This window comes from Pongo abelii, chromosome 12 (genome assembly GCF_028885655.2).
Source record: "Pongo abelii isolate AG06213 chromosome 12, NHGRI_mPonAbe1-v2.0_pri, whole genome shotgun sequence".
Lineage (NCBI taxonomy): Eukaryota > Metazoa > Chordata > Mammalia > Primates > Hominidae > Pongo > Pongo abelii.
Genome location: NC_071997.2, coordinates 73,758,398 through 73,776,073, shown reverse-complemented (window position 1 = coordinate 73,776,073; position 17,676 = coordinate 73,758,398). Strand labels below are relative to the sequence as shown.

Sequence of the window (17,676 nt, the reverse complement as noted above, 5' to 3'; positions counted from 1 at the left end):
AGTGGCCAGTTTTCAGCTTCATATTCCTATGCTTGTTATGAGAGCAATAGGAATTATTCCTGATTTTTCTAGTTCCAAACATGCCAAGAAAACAATTGCCTTAACCTTGTATCTTCACATTAATAAATCCTAATTATGTTCTTAGTAGTGAATTGTACAATAATATCCTTGAAAGTTTATACAGTGCTTGAAGCTACATCATCTCCTTAGATTCCTATGACAACCCCACGAAGTGAGCATTGGTATTATCCCCATTTTTCAGATGGGAAAGGTGAAGTTGGGCAAGATCAAGTGGACTGCCATGAAGTGGCGGGGGTGGCATCAGATCAGAGTCTGGATCCTTTTTTTTTTTTTTTTTCCAAATCAACAGGTCTTTTATTGCATCATTTAAATATCACAAGTAGGTCTTAAGTGTCATCTGGCATCTTCTTTCTGTAGCCGGGCTAACTCTTAGATCTTATTCATCAGCCTGCTAAACAGTTCCTTTTTCAGAGACATAGATACCATCCAAAAATTTCCTGATATCCTTGTTTTTAACTGTTGTGGCTTGCTGAATCAAAGCCGCTGAATTTGAAACAAGCTCAATGTCATTTCCTTCAAGGATTAATTCATCTTTCTGGGCTTGAGATACCGAACAAGCAACACCTGGTCTCATCCGAACCCTGCGGATGTATTTTTCACCCAAGAAATTTCAGATTTCAACAAGAGACCCATTCTCCTGGATAACGACGTTGTTGGGGAAGTGAGCATACACAGACCTCATCTTGTAACGGAAGCCCAGTGTAACTCCCTTGATCATGTTCTGTAAATGACTACAAATAGTCCGAACGGTAGCCAGTTCCTTTCTGTTACCCCACCATTTGTCAACCCGGAGCCTCTTTTTTTTCTTTCCAAGAAGACTGAGTTCTACACTGATGTGATTGAAGTCCCTCCGCAGGGTTCCTCTGGGGCCCTTCACGATAACTGTGCGTCCCTTCAGAGTAATGTCGACATTTTCTGGAATGTCGACAGTCTGATTGCTGAGAATGGTCTTCATTCTCGCAGTAGACGCAGCAAAGCGAGTCTGGATCCTTTTACTCTAATTCCCTTGCTTGTTCACTCTTTGGATAGAGGAGAGGAAAAAGCAAAGAAGCTTTGTGTCCAGACTCTTTAGCACATTGACCTGTTTTGATACCAATGGAGAGGCTCCAGAAAAAGTTCAGAGATGGCATGCAGATTCTGACAAATAGAGGCTTCTCTAGCCAGTAGACTTGAATATACTGTAGAGGAAAAGCTACTGTGCCCTGACTTCATGGCAGGTCAGAGCTTATATTGTCATGCTGTTTTTCTGCTTAAGGGGCCATGGCTCTCTGCTTTTCATTATCTAGGAAATATCATATTATTAACCAGGGGCATTGAGGGATGTATATGAGAACTGGTGGCACAAATGTGTATAGATGATATTTCCCAGTGGTCTGCTAGAGAGAGCCTTTTCCAGTGTATTGTGGAATTTCAAGCCACATTAACAGAGAGAATCACTATTCACTGTATCCCTTCTGTCCGTAAGGGAGGAAAGTATATAGGGAAGAATGTTCAATTTCTGTTTCTCTATAGTCACAATTTAAAAAAAAATTGATAAGGAGTGTCAGTCTTCACAAATGAGAAAATTCAGTTAGAATTATTGAAATGATAGTGCTTTTTGGGCAATTATATGAAGATGGCTCATTTAAAATCAGATCTTTCAGTGTTAATCTAAAAGAGAATTTTCTATAATGCTATCACTGGGAGGAGGGTGGCTCTGTGACTGGTAGTAGGCTGGTAAGTGAGGGCTAAAATTGACTTCCTCATAGAGCATGTTCATCACTTGCAGAAAGAGCAGTGCAAGTACTTATAGGGGCTGTATTAGGGGAGAGGAATTTTGGGAGAGGGTTATGTCAACTTTCCAAACATTTTTGTAATGAAACTATACTAACTAGAAAAAGAAAATATGTTTATAATACAATGAGTAATAAAAGCCTTTATTAGATGTTACAATTGTGTTATCAGTTCTACAGATAATTTTTTTTTTTTTTTTTTGAGATGGAGTCTCGCTCTGTTGCCCAGGCTGGAGTACAAAAGCCTTTATTAGATGTTACAATTGTGTTATCAGTTCTACAGATAATTTTTTTTTTTTTTTGAGATGGAGTCTCGCTCTGTTGCCCAGGCTGGAGTACAATGGCACGATCTCAGCTCAATGAAATGTCTGCCTCCCAGGTTTAAGTGATTCACCTGGCTCAGCCTCCCGAGTAGCTGGGACTACAGGCGCATGCCACCATGACTGTCTAATTTTTTGTATTTTTAATAGAGAAGGAGTTTCACTGTGTTAGCCAGGATGGTCTTGACCTCCTGATCTCGTGATCCACCCACCTTGGCCTCCCAGAGTCCTGGGATTACAGGCGTGAGCCACCACGCCTGGCCTCCACAGATATTTTTACTAGCATTTAATTTGGGTGGAAACAGAATAGACTAGCAGCAGTATACATTTCAATTATATATATTTTATATATATATAAAATAAATGGTCACGTAAGACATTGGTTTGGATGTGTTGCCATGTGTCCTGCCTGGGTCACTTATTTTTTTTCCTAAGTAGCAAAAAGTGAGTGTAATAAACTTTATAAAGAAAAATACACTCCAAGTAAATTTATTTGGAGTATTAGAGGTTGTGAGCGCATCATATACTTTGTTTCTGAAATCATAGTTCAATTTCAGTTCAAGTTAAGAGAGCACTCAGTAAAGGAACAACTGTCAAAAAGGTTCTGTCTTGATACAGTTGTCTCTTCTGTGGCTTCTTGGTAGCGATGAAATGACCGTACTTGAGTCCATTAAGGTTTTTGGTACTGATGTACAGTGTAAATGATCCATTTTGTCTTTCACAAACCAATATTCTTTGAAAGTACTTGGTGTTTTAGATGCAATTCAGAAGGTAATAGAGAAGGAGACTCGACCCTCAAGGAAGTTGCAATCTAAAGGCAATCTGTCCTTCAATGGCGAAATGCTCTGCAGATGTGAAGTGCCCTCCCACTCCTCTGTGGAGAGAAATTGCCTTTCGCTTTGGTGCTATCCAGCGAGAGAGAAGTCCCTGCCCTTAACTATTAGCTTTAGAGAACAATTTGAGGAAGAGGTAAGCCTTCAGAATACTTTTCTAATTTAATGTATCTATTTAAGTTTTCAAAGACCAGAATTTCTTTTATTCGCTTCTGTTGATTTCCTGTGGAAGAACTGCGTTTACATTCAGAAAGCTGACAGTTTACCAACTTTTGCCACACCAACTGATTCAGGGGTAAATAAATAAACCAAGAAATTTTCATCAAGGCATTGGATCCAGTGAGGTAGCCTAGAGAGAAACAATAGGAACTTTTCATTGTCCAGTTGGACATAAACACTTTATAGTATTTCATTCCGTAGTGCTTGAGTTCTGGCCACAGAGGACCTGACAAGGCATGGAGACAAGATTTGTCATTTTTCCTTCTCATAGAGTCCTGATGTTTCTCTCTATGGTTTCAATTTCTGATTATTCCCATGGCTCCTAGTGCTGTGATACCCCTGAGCTCACATCATGCTTATACAAGTTCAAGGAGTGTCTGCCACATTTTATAATGGAGCTTCTGGTCACAGCTTGTTTGAGAGTATTGCTTTTGGCCAGGAAGCAAACAAACAAGCAAAAGAGGCTCTCACTCCTCATTCCATTTCAATTGTTGTAACTCAAAAAAAAAAAAAACAAAAATACCCAAAACAAACAAACAAAAAAACACCTAATTTCAAAACTATGATCTTTTAAAAAAGCACTTTCAGTTACAAATAGTCACTTTTCAAACAGATACACACACACAAGTACACGTATACATACACTGATATGATAATGTAGTATTCATCACAAATAGACTTTTAGTATGCTGTCATATTAGTTTATGAAATTGACTTATAAAGTATAACTCTTATATTGTACATTCCATAGATGGTAGACTCTGATATTGTATTTGTTGAAGAGAGGAAGTAACAAGAAAGTCTTAGGATTGCTTTGTACATTTTATAATGTCAACTAATAATTGTTTTATACAGATATTTTAGCTTAGGCCATAGTTCATACTGTTCCTGCTTTGTACATTGAAATGCAATAGCTTTTTACGAAGAAAGTGAAAGTACAAGTGCTAACAAGAACTTGCCATTTTGCCTGTGCATTCTGTTGCAAGCTTTGGTTCTTTGGAATATAAGGTAGTGCTGCTAAATATTAAGATAGTTCCTTTACTCTACGTAGTTATCCAATGATAGAAACCACAGCACTCATTTTGTGGAGATGTGTTTGTTTAACTTCTGGAGGTTAACCCAGTGGCAAGTTCATCCTTATTTGATAATAATGAAACAGAAGTTTTATGTGTTTGCTTGAGTAAGATTGCCATCTGGTAAATAATATGTTTTGTGAGTGTTTATAACAATCATGGTTTAAGCCAAAATTGACTTATCATGATTGCTGCAAATAACACTTGAGTGTCCTAACTGGTTTGATTTTTTTTTCTTTGTTGAATTGAGCAAATGTATTTTACGAAGCTTCCTACATTTATTTTTAAAGTATTTTATGGGTTTTAAAGCATGAGTTTTCAAAAGCAATAATTACAGCTGATTACTATCTCCATATAGTACTTCTCTAAAGTAGAAAAAAAGGTTGTTTATAAAGCATCATAAGTATTATATATATGTGTATGTGTATATATATATGTATGTATATATATGTATATATATAGTTTTGCCTTCAACAAGTTTCAGGTTTATTCCTTTATGAATTGAAGAACCCAAAACATTTTTACCTTGGTAGAATAGCAAGTTAAGAAAGTGTGGCTAACAGATCAGTCAAGAGTGTCTTGGCATATTATTTCTCAGGCAGTAATAGCATTAAAAGCAATTGTGAAAATGGTCTTTAATCCATTATCTTGCCTTAAAAAGGAGAAATGTATGATATAAAAAAGTTTCTTTTTCTTTTCTCAGCCTAAGTAAAACCTGAGACTGCCTTTTTTCCATGCCACATGTAAAACAGCTTTTCTAGTTTCCACAGAATTAATTTTCTATCAGTTTAATTTGAAGACTTCAAGTGATATTCAATGACTTCTTCTTGAAAATGTCAATTAAAATCTTTAACTGGTTGCCTTGCATATCAAAAGGAACCGAAGGAAATGAGTAGTTAAACTAGAAATTTGGGATGAGTCTAGAAAGGGTGTCTGTAGTTGGTTAGTTATTTTTGGTTCGAAGACCAGGAGTTTGATTCTTCATGGCAATCAATTATTTTTACTCTGTTCTAAGGTCAACATTATGGTCCTTGGCTGTCAATGACTCTCTTGCTTTGGGTGGTATGATCTGAAAGTAGACTGGAGAGGCTGAGAGTAGAACTGGGTCAACAAAAAGCCATCTTCTGTTCTTTGAAATGTTCTTCTTATCTTTTTTTATATTTTGGAAGACGATTATATCTTCATTAAATGGTCTCCATCTATATGTATGGCATATGTAGATACTTCCCTGAATCTCGTCTTCATCTCTCTCACTTCTTACTCCTTCTTTTAGGAAGTTTATTTTCACTTAATGTGTTCAATTTACACTTACATATGTATGACTCCAAATATACTTTGCTGTCCCTTAGCTTTAGATCTGTAGCCATAAACATGCCAGCATTCTTGATTACTGATTAATGGCTCCTTCAACAAGTTTTAGAGTTCATTGTCATTCCTCTTCTATCATTCCTCCACAACTGTGGACTTGTTGCTTAAATACAATATTGAGTAAAAATATTAAATCAGACATGATAGAGTGTATACTGCATAATTCAAAATAACATGAATTAACCTATGTTGTTTAGGAATGCATAATTAGGTAGTAAACTATAAAAGAAAGCAAGAATGTGAATGGCATAATGGAATGGTTGTTATCCCCATGGAAAGAGGGGCTTATAATAAGGAGGGGCACACAGAAGACTTCTCTTGCTTGACCTGAATGGGATTATAATGGTTCCTTTCTTTTTTTTTTTTTTTTTTTTTTTGGAGACTGGGTCTTATTCCATCACCCAGGCTAGAGTGCAGTGGTATGATAATAGCTCACTGCAGTCTTGACCACCCAGACTCAAGTGATCCTCCTACCTCAGCCTCCTGGGTAGCTAGACTCACAGGCACACACCACTATGCCTGGCTAATTTTCTGACTTTTTTGTAGAGACAAGGTCTCACTATGTTGTGGTTTATTTTATTACAATTAATTAAGCTGTATATTGATGTTTCTGTACATTTCAGTATGTTTGTTACATTTCAAAATTTTTAAAAAGAAGGAAAAATGGAAAAAATGTATTTTAGATTTCTTGACAAGATCATTTTTTCCTTACACATTGTGAAGAGAATTTAAAAATAAATCTATTATTGAATAAAAAGTAATGCCTAACAATGGTCAATAATCATCAAGATCTTTAAGACCACTGATATCCTTTGACTCTGCGATTCCAGTTATGAGCTCCATTGTAAAGAAATAAAATCAGAAGTATACATAGAGAAATATGCATTTGGATGTTTATTATGGACTAAAAAGCCCTAAATTTCCCAAAACAGAAGGTTAATTAAATTTAGTATGGCATATTGACAAAATCAAAGATTTGAATCCTTATTCATTAGCAGTCGCACCCTAATATATTTGCTTTTTAAATTTTTAAAATGAAATTTGTTTTTCTAAAGTTCTCTTAGTTTGTATACTTGAAAACCATAGGTCAATATTGCAAATAATATATTTTTCTGTGTCTGGTTTACCCAATAGTTTGTGTTTTCTGATATCTACTGATCTGACTTCTTTTTCCAGAGGTATATGAGGATTTCTGCTAGTTTTTATGTTGGAAATTTTAGGCATATTCCAAATAGAAGTATGAATTTCAGCAGAAGAAAAGCCATTATTAGGAAAGGGAGTCACTTATAGTATTTCAAAACAAACCCACCATTTCTGCAGAGCTGAACAGTTTACTTAGCCAATGAGGATATAAATATTTGCATATCTGATAGACTAATGCCAGCTCTAGATTTAACACACAGTGCACAGCTGCTGTCGGCTGATGATTTTACTCCTGCAAACTCAAATATTAACTAAACCAAATGATAGATTTTTAGCTTCTGTTAATAGAAGTTTTACAAAGTGGCTTGACTACCTGAGATAAAAGACATTCATGTTTTTCCAAGGTAAATGTAATTGCTTAAAAAAACTGCCTCAAATTGTGATATTAAAAAAAAAGTTTGATGTTAGAGGAAATGCATGTTAAAAGACAATATTTGAAAAATGATATAATGCAACAAACTGGGTTTTTACACCACCTAGTTTTCCATAACATAAAAGTAAATCCTGTCTGCTCACTCCAAAAGCAGAAGTCCTGTCAGGATTTACTGTTAGAAAATGTTAACTTTCCTTATTGCTTACATTTTTCTGTAAATTCAATACATCTGAAATGTGTTCAACTCTTTGATATACAGCAAATCAGTGTTCTTTATGTTACAGGAGATTTTAAAACTGATTTTTCAACTTTTAAAAATTATTGATTTTGACACAAATCTATAGAAAATACATCTTCTTGCTTGCTAGGTTAGCACCACTGAAAAAAAAAAAAAAATCCGAACACACACACACACAACAAAAACCTGAAGTGAGGTCATCCTCACAGAGATCTGGAGAGGGGAGTGCTTAGAGCAGGCACTGGGAGCAGTGTGATTAAAAAGCAATTTATACCACGTTGTCTTCACACTAATAACCACTCCATGTAAAAGCTCCCCAGGAATAAATGTGCTGTGGTAAAAAGTTGAGTCAATTTCACATTTTCAAAAACCAAACACTGTGTGTGTGTGTGTGTGTATACATATATATATACACACACATATATATTTGTGTGTATACATATATATGTATATATATATAGAACATTTAGTTAATCCTGTGCAAAAGGAATGGTCTGCTCTGGTGGAGAGCTTTTGAGTTGGGAAGATTGAGTTTTGCCTCATTGATCTTGGTCATTACTTAATTCTCTGTACTTCATTTGCCCTTTATGAAAATATGGAGGAATTATTCTTTCCTACTTGTAATGTAGACCAATGATTTAGTACCATCTCAGAAAATATCTTTAATATTTTCTGAAAATGCTATTAAATATACAGTATTGTTATAACATAAATGTAAAGAGTTATAATAAACCACTTAATATTAGCTTTCAGAGAAGAAAATCAAAAAGATCATTTAACTCAAATGTTACCCTCATGTTAAAATGTCAGCCTTTGTCTGAACCAAAAATAAAAGTCAATGTGGAATCATCCTAAGGTTGTCAGACAGGGTGAGAGGAACATACTAATATTGCCTCATTTTCTTATTCAGTAGAACCCCTTTGGATAGTTCTTGAAACTCTTTGTGTCTCAGGTTCCTGTTCTGTAAAATTCAGGCACTAGGCAGATGATATTGAAGACCCAGTTTTAGAATTATATCTGTAGCATGAATTAAATTTGTTCCCATTTGAGAATATTTCACTTGACAGTTATTTAGATTATAAAAGCTGAATAATAATTTGAAGGAGACATAATGCAAGAAACTTGATTTAATTAAGAACTAGCCTTTAAACATGTGTGTGGGGGGCAGGGAGAGGGTCAATAACATTATATAACAGCAAAGAGGTAGAACATCTAAAACTGCCACATATTTCTGGTGGGAACTGTAAAACTCACTTTGAAAAGCTGATGGGAAGGTCAAAATATTTTTAAAGATAACCACTTATGATTAAAAATGTTAGTAACTTGATTTAATTGAAACTAGCCCTAAAAAAAAAAAAAAAAAAAAAAAAAAAGAGGGTGGTTACGAGTTCTCAACACTAATTCTTGGTGAAGATGTGATACAATTGAAACTCTAATACACATTGTTTGGAGTTTCTTGTAAAGTTAAACACACACCTACCCCATGTCCAGCAATGCCACTCCTACCAAAGAGAAATGAAAACTTACATCCACAATGAAAGACTTGTATAGGAAAGTTGATATTGGTTTATTCGTAATAGCCCCAAGCTGGAAGCAATTCAAATGCCCACGAATAGAATAAGTAATTTTTGTATTTTCATACAATGAAATAAATATTAACCGGCAATATAAAGGAAAAAAATACTGCAACAGCATGGAGAAAACTCAAAAATGTTATGTTAAATGAATGAAACCTGATGTGATAACATATGGTTCATTACATGAAGTTAAAGAACAGGCAAAACTATGAGCAAAAGTTGATTAACTGGAAGGAAACATGAGAGAACATTCTTGAGGGACTGAAATAATCCATACCTTGACTGGGGTGATTGTTATACATTTGGAAAGAATGGAATATACATTTATCAAAATAAATTATACTCAAGACATTTGCATTTAATGTAAAATGTAAATTTTACCCTGATTTTTAAAAAAGGGTGAGGGGATGCTTTTATGGTAAGTGGAAAAGTTGACAATGGAAGGATTAAGGGCCTACCTTATAGGAAACAATAGGATGTTGGTGGTTTATGGGCAGGAAAGTAGATATTATTTAATGGGCAGGAAAGTAGATATTATTTACAGCAATGATTGGAAGAGATGAACTCACTTAGTCCTGAAGTGGAAAGTGTTTTAAGTTTAGACAAAGCAGTAGTCTATAGTTATTTCACTCTGCCCTTTATGCTGATCGAAAACAAGCAAAAAAAGGAAAAAAAAATCTCCTTCCTCCTTCTTCATGATTTTAGAACTTCAGATAATACAGGTACCTCTTCAAATTTGGAAAATAGTAGAAATTTCCTACTCTGAAAGACTGGGTTTGTTCTACATGGTTACTATAAAGGCCCCCAAGTAGTGTAATACATTGTTTCTACACCTAAAACTCAAGAAATGCTTGAGGAATTTGCTAGACAAAATGCAGTATAAAGGTTTGCATGCTAGGGAGCGGCTAGTAAGTGAGATACATTGAAAACTTAGGCAACCACAAGGACTAATCACTCACCCATTCCTCATGCATTTTTGAGAGTAGATGCAGAGCCTTGGGTTTTAATTGTACGTGAATCCAGTGTCCCTGAAAGTGAATGCTGATTAGCATAGCTCTGCTAGGTTGTATGTTTTCTGAGCACCTGGGCTGCTGTTGATCCGTATGTTCCACTATTATTAGGGTGGGACGTGGGTGGGGAAGTTCATTTGTAACTGATGGGTCAGCTCAAACATAAACAGATTTTGACTCCAGGTTATGATTCATAATACATATTTCTTCCATTAATAGTCCGTTCAGTAACCTGAATCAGATTTCATATAATGTAACTTCACAAAACACAAAATCACTTTGTATTGTCTTGATTAATCTGCTATAAATCAGGCTGAAAACTCCATTTTGATATAGATTAAAAAATACCTTCCACAAGTCAACTTCAGACTAGTAAATTAATCGTTTATGTGAAGAGGAACCTTGATGATTTATAGAGTTTCTTTGAAACACAGCATAGTATTTGAAAGGAATTACTTAAAAGAAAAAGAACTTCTGTTGAAAGAAAGATCTCATATAACTTCCTGGTAATATGTTACTTTTTCATTAAATTTGCTTTTTATTTGGAATAGCTTTTGGCCCACTTGCTACAAGATTACATTTTAAACTGCCAACAAAATTATGTTTATCTCACAAAAGAAGTCTAACCAGTTTATTAAAAAGGCATCTACACATAAAATCCCTGTCTTCAAATATTTGAAGGCCTGTCATGTAGAAGAGGGAGATTTTCAAGTAGGAAAAACCTTCTAAATGGTAGAAGAGGAGCAGATTTCCAGGGAAATGAAAGAATTTGTAATATTTACAGAATGGAAGTAGTTGAGTCTCCTGAAATAGATGTTTATCATCAAAGGTTTCAAGCCTCTGAGGTTAAATACCTCTTAGAAATGTTGCATAGAGAATTCTGCGGTATGTGAGAAACTGAACCACAGACCTCTACATTCCCAGCAACTCTAAGATTATACTTACGTGGTAGACATGAGTATTTTTTAAATGATACTTTCTTTAGAAACAGGTGTCTATAGAAAAGTGATTTCTAACATTGCCATAGAATGACCACACCACTTTTAGAGGAAAGAGTTGTTTATTATACTCCTTTCCTAAAACATGAAATTTTGGACAAATTAGGTAATTCAGTTGCTCCAGGAACTTAGAATTTATCTCATGACCTACCCCAATTTTGTAAAATTCTAATTATTAATAATTTCTTCTTTTACTAGGCCTGCGGTTCTTCAGATGTCATTCAGGTACCCTGGGAGTCCCTGAAACCCTTTTAGGGTGTCCTCATGGTCAAAACTATTTTCATAATAGTACTACGATATTATTTGCCTTTTGCCTTTTTTTTTTTTTTTTTTTTTTTGAGATGGAGTCTCCCTCTGTTGCCCAGGCTGGAGTGCAGTGGCGTGATCTTGGCTCACTGCAAGCTCTGCCTCCTGGGTTCACACCATTCTCCTGCCTCAGCCTCCTGAATAGCTGGGACTACAGGCACCCGCCACACACCCGGCTAATTTTTTGTATTTTTAGTAGAGACGGGGTTTCTCTGTATTTGTGTTTTTCATTCTTATTCTCCACAAGAGTACAGTGGAGTTTTCTAGCAGCTGCGCGATATACGACATCATCACAGACTATGTATAGAAGCAGATATGAGAATACCACTGTCTTCTAATAAAGCAGACATTAAAGAGACATCAAAAAAATGATAAACAATGCCACTTTTGTCTTGGAAAATACCCGCTTTTCATTAAAAGTGTTATTTATGTTTACATACGATGGGTTATTTATTAGTTTAGATAAGTAATATTTTTTTAAATTTCTCAGTTTTAATTTCTTTTTTTTTTTTAATATCCAAAGAGATTTATTCTGAGCTAAATATAAGTGACCATGGCCTATGACACAACCCCAGGAGATCCTGAGAACATGTGCCCAAGGTGGTTGGGCTATAGCTTGGTTTTATACATTTTAGGGAGACATGAAACATCAATCAATACTGCTAAGACATACATTGGTTTGGTCTGGAAATGCATGACAACTCAAAGTGGGGTGCTTCCAGTTCATAGGTGGATTTAAAGATTTTCTGATTGGCAATTGGTGGAGAGTTTATCTAAAGACCTGGAATCAATAGAAGGGAGTGTCTGGGTTAAGATAAAGAGTTGTGGAGACCAAAGTTCCTATTATGCAGATGAAGCCTCCAGGTAGCAGTCTTCAGAGAGAATTAATTTCAAATATGGTAAATATCAATAGATACAGCCCACATAAATTATAGCGAGGGTAAAAGAGTTATGAAATCAAAACATTTGATAGAACTGCTCTGGCAAGTCAGAGACTCCTTCCAGCTGGGCACGGTGGCTCACACCTGTACTCCCAGCACTTTGGAAGGCCAAGGTGGGTGGATCACCTGAGGTCAGGAGTTCAAGACCAGCCTAGGCAACATGGTGAAACCCCGTCTCTACTAAAAATACAAAAATTAGCCAGGCATGCTGGCAGGTGCCTGTGATCCTACTACTAGCGAGGCTGAGGCCTGAGAATCACTAGAACCCAGAAAGTAGAGGTTGCAGTGAGCCAGGATCACGCCATTGCATTTCAGCCTGGGTGAAATGAGACTCTGGAAAAAAAAAAAACAAACCCACTCCTCCCTTCTTATTACTTTTACCCATGAAACCTAGATCTACATAAGATATATTCAATATCTATGTGATCTGAGAATCTTGCAAACACTTGAAGACAGTGTAATAATTTCCCTCTCTTAGTCTCCCCTTTGCAGATAAAGGGCCATCAGTTCCTTCAGTCACTAGACACAACATATGATTTTGAATTCCCACACTATTTGATAGGTCTTTTTTGAATGTATTTCAGTGAGTGATGTATCATCTTAAACATAGCACTCAGAATAGAGGAAAATATTGTAGGTCATACATTTAATGGTAGAGTGGGACCATTATCTTTATTATTGGAATTTTGGTGCTATTCATACTGCTAAAGATTGAATTAACATTTCTGGCAGCTATTATCATGATTTTTTGATACACATGGAGCTTACAGCTAACTAAGATTCCCAAATGCTTTTCAGTTAAGCTACTACTTCTAGGCTACATTTTCCCGATCTTTAATTTTTGTAATAATTCTCTTTTTATCCAACTGAAGATTTTACTCCTTATTAAATTGAATCTTATTTGATTTATCCTAATTATTGCAACATGCTGGGATATTTTCCAGATTGCCATTGTGCATCTGGAATGTTAGTCTTCTCAGCTTTGAAGCATCCAAGTATTCAATAAACATGGCATTTACATGTGAATCTAATCGTTGATGCTGGACAAGGCCAAGGGAGGAGTTCTGTGATCCATCACCATAAAACTTTTTTCATGAAGAAGGTATTTTCCCTCTTCAGATCCATCATCACTTTCCTTAGAGGTGGTCTCTTTGTGTCCTGACTGAACTCATTCCTATGAGCCATAAAATTATTGTTGACCTTCAGGAACTACTAACTATCCTGTCACTTATCTTCACACCTACCCTGAACTTCACATCGCCCTCCATATGTTCACCTTTTTATATGAGAACACTGCTATTTGAAAGAAAGCAGGACCGAGTTGAGTGGCTTTACTTTCTGTTATCAATTATTTTATACCTTCTTCCCCATGCAGACCTTCTACCACTTTTATCTTTCTCTTGCTCTAGACATAGCTTTAGAAGACTTTGTGTTGTCATTAGGGTTTCTTACAAATCTTCTCTCATTTTGGGCTTTCTACTCAAGTGACCTTGTTCCTTCTTGCTAGGGTACTGTCTTCACCATTGGTGAGTTATTCCTCCTGGAACCTACTGTACAAACCTTTACAGAAACTGCAGTTGTCAGGTTGTTCCCTGGGCTGCCACATGACCTGTTTGGATACTTGTCTCTTCTGTAATGTCTCCCTCTTGTCATGAGCAGCTTTTGTTTTCATGAGTTTCTGGCCTGGGTTCTTGCTTATCTTTCTACGTTAACACTTTGAGTCCACCTTTTCTAAAGTGTGTGGTATCCATATGGTTATGTTTAGCTTTTTCTTATTTTGGCTTCTTGAACTCTGAAATAACACAATCATTTAAAAATATCTACTGTTCAAAATCTTGTAAGTTTAAAAATTTTTATGACATTTAAATACCATATTTATTTTCAATTTTTTTTCTTACTACCAAAAATACATTTATCTTATTTCTGTGATAGAATACAAATGTTTTGTTTTCATGGAATGTTTGATGTTAGTACAACTTGCCATGTGGTAAATGGCCTATATGTATTTGTTGACACAATGCTAACTCCTTCAAATATACTTTATTTCAATTAGAAAGTATTTTATTAGTGTATCAATGTTCCTAGCTTTTACCTACCACGGTAAAGTAAAAGTAAGAAAAATATGATTAGGTTCTTGTTTTCAAATAATTTATTGAGTGCCTATGAAGAAAAGGCAGAGTAGCAAAACAAACAATAAAATAATCAGGTGACAGTATATCAATTTGTTTAGCTGTTCATTTAGCAATGACTTATTGAGCATCTACTATATGCCAGTTTCTTCAATAGGCACCTGGGACACAAATATGTAAGGTATAGGCCATGTCATTAATGAATACCAATCCAATGGGGGTGGGGAATTCATATGATAATAATACAGTATGGTGAAAGCTAAGAGACATACACACATGAGAGACTATGGGAACCCAAGGAAAAGGAAACCAATGAGGCTCATACCCCTCAGCTCCACAGAAGAGAAGCAGGAATTTTAATCATGGATTGGTTTTTACCAGGCAGCAAGATGAAAAGCAGATTTCTTCAGAGAAGGGAACAAAGTGTGCAAAGGGGAAAGCAAAAGAAACTGGGCCATTTGACATGGTTGAGTGTTTGCTTTGTATATTGGGGGCAAGGGCTGGAGGTGAGTGATAAAAAGCAGTAATTTAAAATTTAGTATTTAAACCAGTAATTTTCTAATTGTGCTCTCTGAAATCCCTTACGAGCAATGGGATGGGAGCTGTGAAGATAAGAAAGCCGATCTGCAGGGCTCTGGGCTTCTCACCCCCGTTTTCACCAGGACAGCTTCTTCTTTGTTTGTTTCATCTACTGGACTTTTTAGTCAGGTTTTCTTGAAATAATTGTTTAAAGCTTTTTTGAAAAATGAAGCCCATTGCAACGGACAAAGGGGATGTCCTGATAAACAGGGGGCCAAGATGTTCATCCCAGGGGTGGTGTGAAGGATAGGTGGAAAGCAGGAAGACTAGTTAGATGGCCATTGTATTTACATGTTGATTCTTTCAAAATGTATTTATTGCACACCGACCCCAAGCCAGGTTAGAGTCTGGAAGTACAAAGTTTTGTGTCTGACAACTTGATTACAGAAGCAAGATTTGAAGTGGTTCTTGAATGATGTGTAGAAGATAAGGAAGGCTGAGCCTTTTACTTGCTTTTTTTCTCCTTGTAATTTTTCATTTTGATGAAACTTCAAACTTACAAAAAAAGTTGCATTTTACCTACTTTAAAAATAACTAAATCCTGTAGAACATATAGAAACATAGAAATGTTCATAGTTATATTTATTTTTCTATATTATTATAACATATATAACATATAATGTGTACCTTTCTTTAAATATATTTCTATTTTATAATGACAGAGATAAAAATAACCACTATATTGAATTCTCAAGTAATCCATGCTGTGGACTTTGAGAGCCTGAATTCTCGAGGATAAAATGACTCTCTTGTTTTACTAAGTTAAACATAGCTCCCTCTCAGTCACTGTACCCTACCATTAACGCTAATGTGAAGGCCTAACCTGGGGCTGTGCCCTGCTTTGTGGTTCAGGTGGACAGGGAGCCCAGATGAACATTCAAGTGCTTCTAGAACATGCATAGTCTGCTCTGTTGGGCTTTGTGTTGGGTTATAAGACAGAGCACATCTTGAAGAGTGTCACACCATTACACTTTTGAAAGAATTGAAAGAAAACCTCTAAGGCCAATTGAACAATTGGAGTTCTGTCTTGAGGATGGAGTTAGTTGGGAGTCCTTTGTGGTTTACTATGTGCCAGGCTATACGTTCATCCCATTTCTCCTATTATTTCATTTAATTCTAAGAACAAAAGGATAAAGGAAGAACTATTATTATTCTCATTTCATAAGTGACAAATTTTCTATGCTGCAGCTCAGAGTTGCTCTGTAAGTTTCCAAAGACCATAGATAGTATGTGGCAGAGCTGAGATTCAACTCGGGTGTGGTTGGGTTGCACTCCAAAGACCAAGCTCTTATGTAGTATTGTCCCCTGATGTTTCAAACCCATGCTCAGAACAGAGACTTGGTCAGAAACTCTTCTGGGAGAGGCCTGTGGGTACTTGACAGCTTCAGGCAGTCATCAGCTCCTGGCTCTCACAGCCCTGTCCCCTGGGCCTGCCTGTGATCACTGCTCTGTTGGCGAGGACTTGTGTGCTGCTGATAGAGATGGGAAAGTCTGTGGCTTAAAAATTTAGAAGGTTTTCTCTCATGTGAAGGAAGGCTTTAAGAGGGTAGTGCAGAGCAGACAGGCACTTCCTGGGCTCATCTGGAGCCTGAGTTCCTTTTATGTGTATGTTCTACCATCTTTAATACCAGTCGGTAGAAAGGTGGTGACTGAATCTCCAGCTGCTGTAGCCAGGCAGGAAGAAAGAAAGGGGGAAGCAGGACAGTCTCCAAGTGTCTGTCAAATCACTGAAGGGCCTTCTTTGTTAACTTCTCATTGGCCAAAACAAAGTCACATAATCACATCTAGATGCAGAGTAGGCTGGGAAATAAAAGCTTTTAGCTGAGCACATTGCCTCTCTAAACAAATGCAAGGTTATCGACAACAGAAGGGGAGAATGAATATTGGGTAGGCAACAAATCCTCCCTGACACATTTTCCTAACCTGAGATTTACCCAGTTTATTTCTAGGTTCAAAGACTGTCCACTGAAACCTGTGCTGGGTCTTTACTCTGGCTTAAGTGCTGAATGCTGGCTTAGTGAATTATGACATATTTTTATAGTGTTGTTTATGAAATTGACAACCATTCTCTTTAATTCTGGATCTAAAGAGTTGGAACCTACTCAGGAATATTGTTTTCTAAATCTTCTTTGAATCTTTGAACACATGGCTATCATGGGACAGAGACACCACTTGTCTCCATTACACCAATTAAGAATCTGAGGCCAAAGAGATCAACAACCTTTATTCAGAGTTGATGCAAGGTACTGCTATCCCTGACCTTCAGACTAGTGACGTGTGTGTGTGTGTGTGTGTGTGTGTGTGTGTGTGTGTGTGCATGTGCATCTTTTTTTTATGCTTTCAAGTCATTCAGTCAAAAGCAGGGCTTCTCAAGGGTAGAGGAAGGACCAGGACTTTCATGTATGTTGAGAAAAATTATCAAGAAAAAAAAAAGGAAGCACCCTAAAACAGGACCCCTAAATTGTAATGTTTCCAATGTTACATCTGAAAATGTACACTTTAAATGTTTACAAGTAAACATTAACGTTTTACAGTCACTTCTTTTATCCTCAACACATACACACCAAACCCCCTTAACAATCCCGTAATACTGTATCATTGTGCAAAATAGAATCTTAGCATTTGTTTAGAACACTGAATACTAAGGTCAATGTAT

The 17,676-nt window shown here is 36.3% G+C and overlaps 1 protein-coding gene and 1 long non-coding RNA gene across 4 annotated transcripts in view; one reads left to right on the top strand and one right to left on the bottom strand.

The window, feature by feature from the left end:
- Positions 1 to 17,676, top strand: part of LOC134759704 (uncharacterized) — a 515,755-nt gene that overhangs the window by 188,336 nt on the left and 309,743 nt on the right. The window lies entirely within an intron of this gene.
- On the bottom strand, positions 371 to 1,053 carry LOC129047265 (large ribosomal subunit protein uL6-like). The gene has a single exon (XM_054548154.2). The coding sequence runs from the start codon at positions 1,034 to 1,036 to the stop codon at positions 692 to 694; it is 345 nt and encodes a 114-aa protein (XP_054404129.1). The 5' UTR covers positions 1,037 to 1,053; the 3' UTR covers positions 371 to 691.

Bases quoted from the DNA above. Each gene is read 5' to 3' on its own strand.
- LOC129047265 (XM_054548154.2), bottom strand. From the start codon at position 1,036: ATGAAGACCATTCTCAGCAATCAGACTGTCGACATTCCAGAAAATGTC.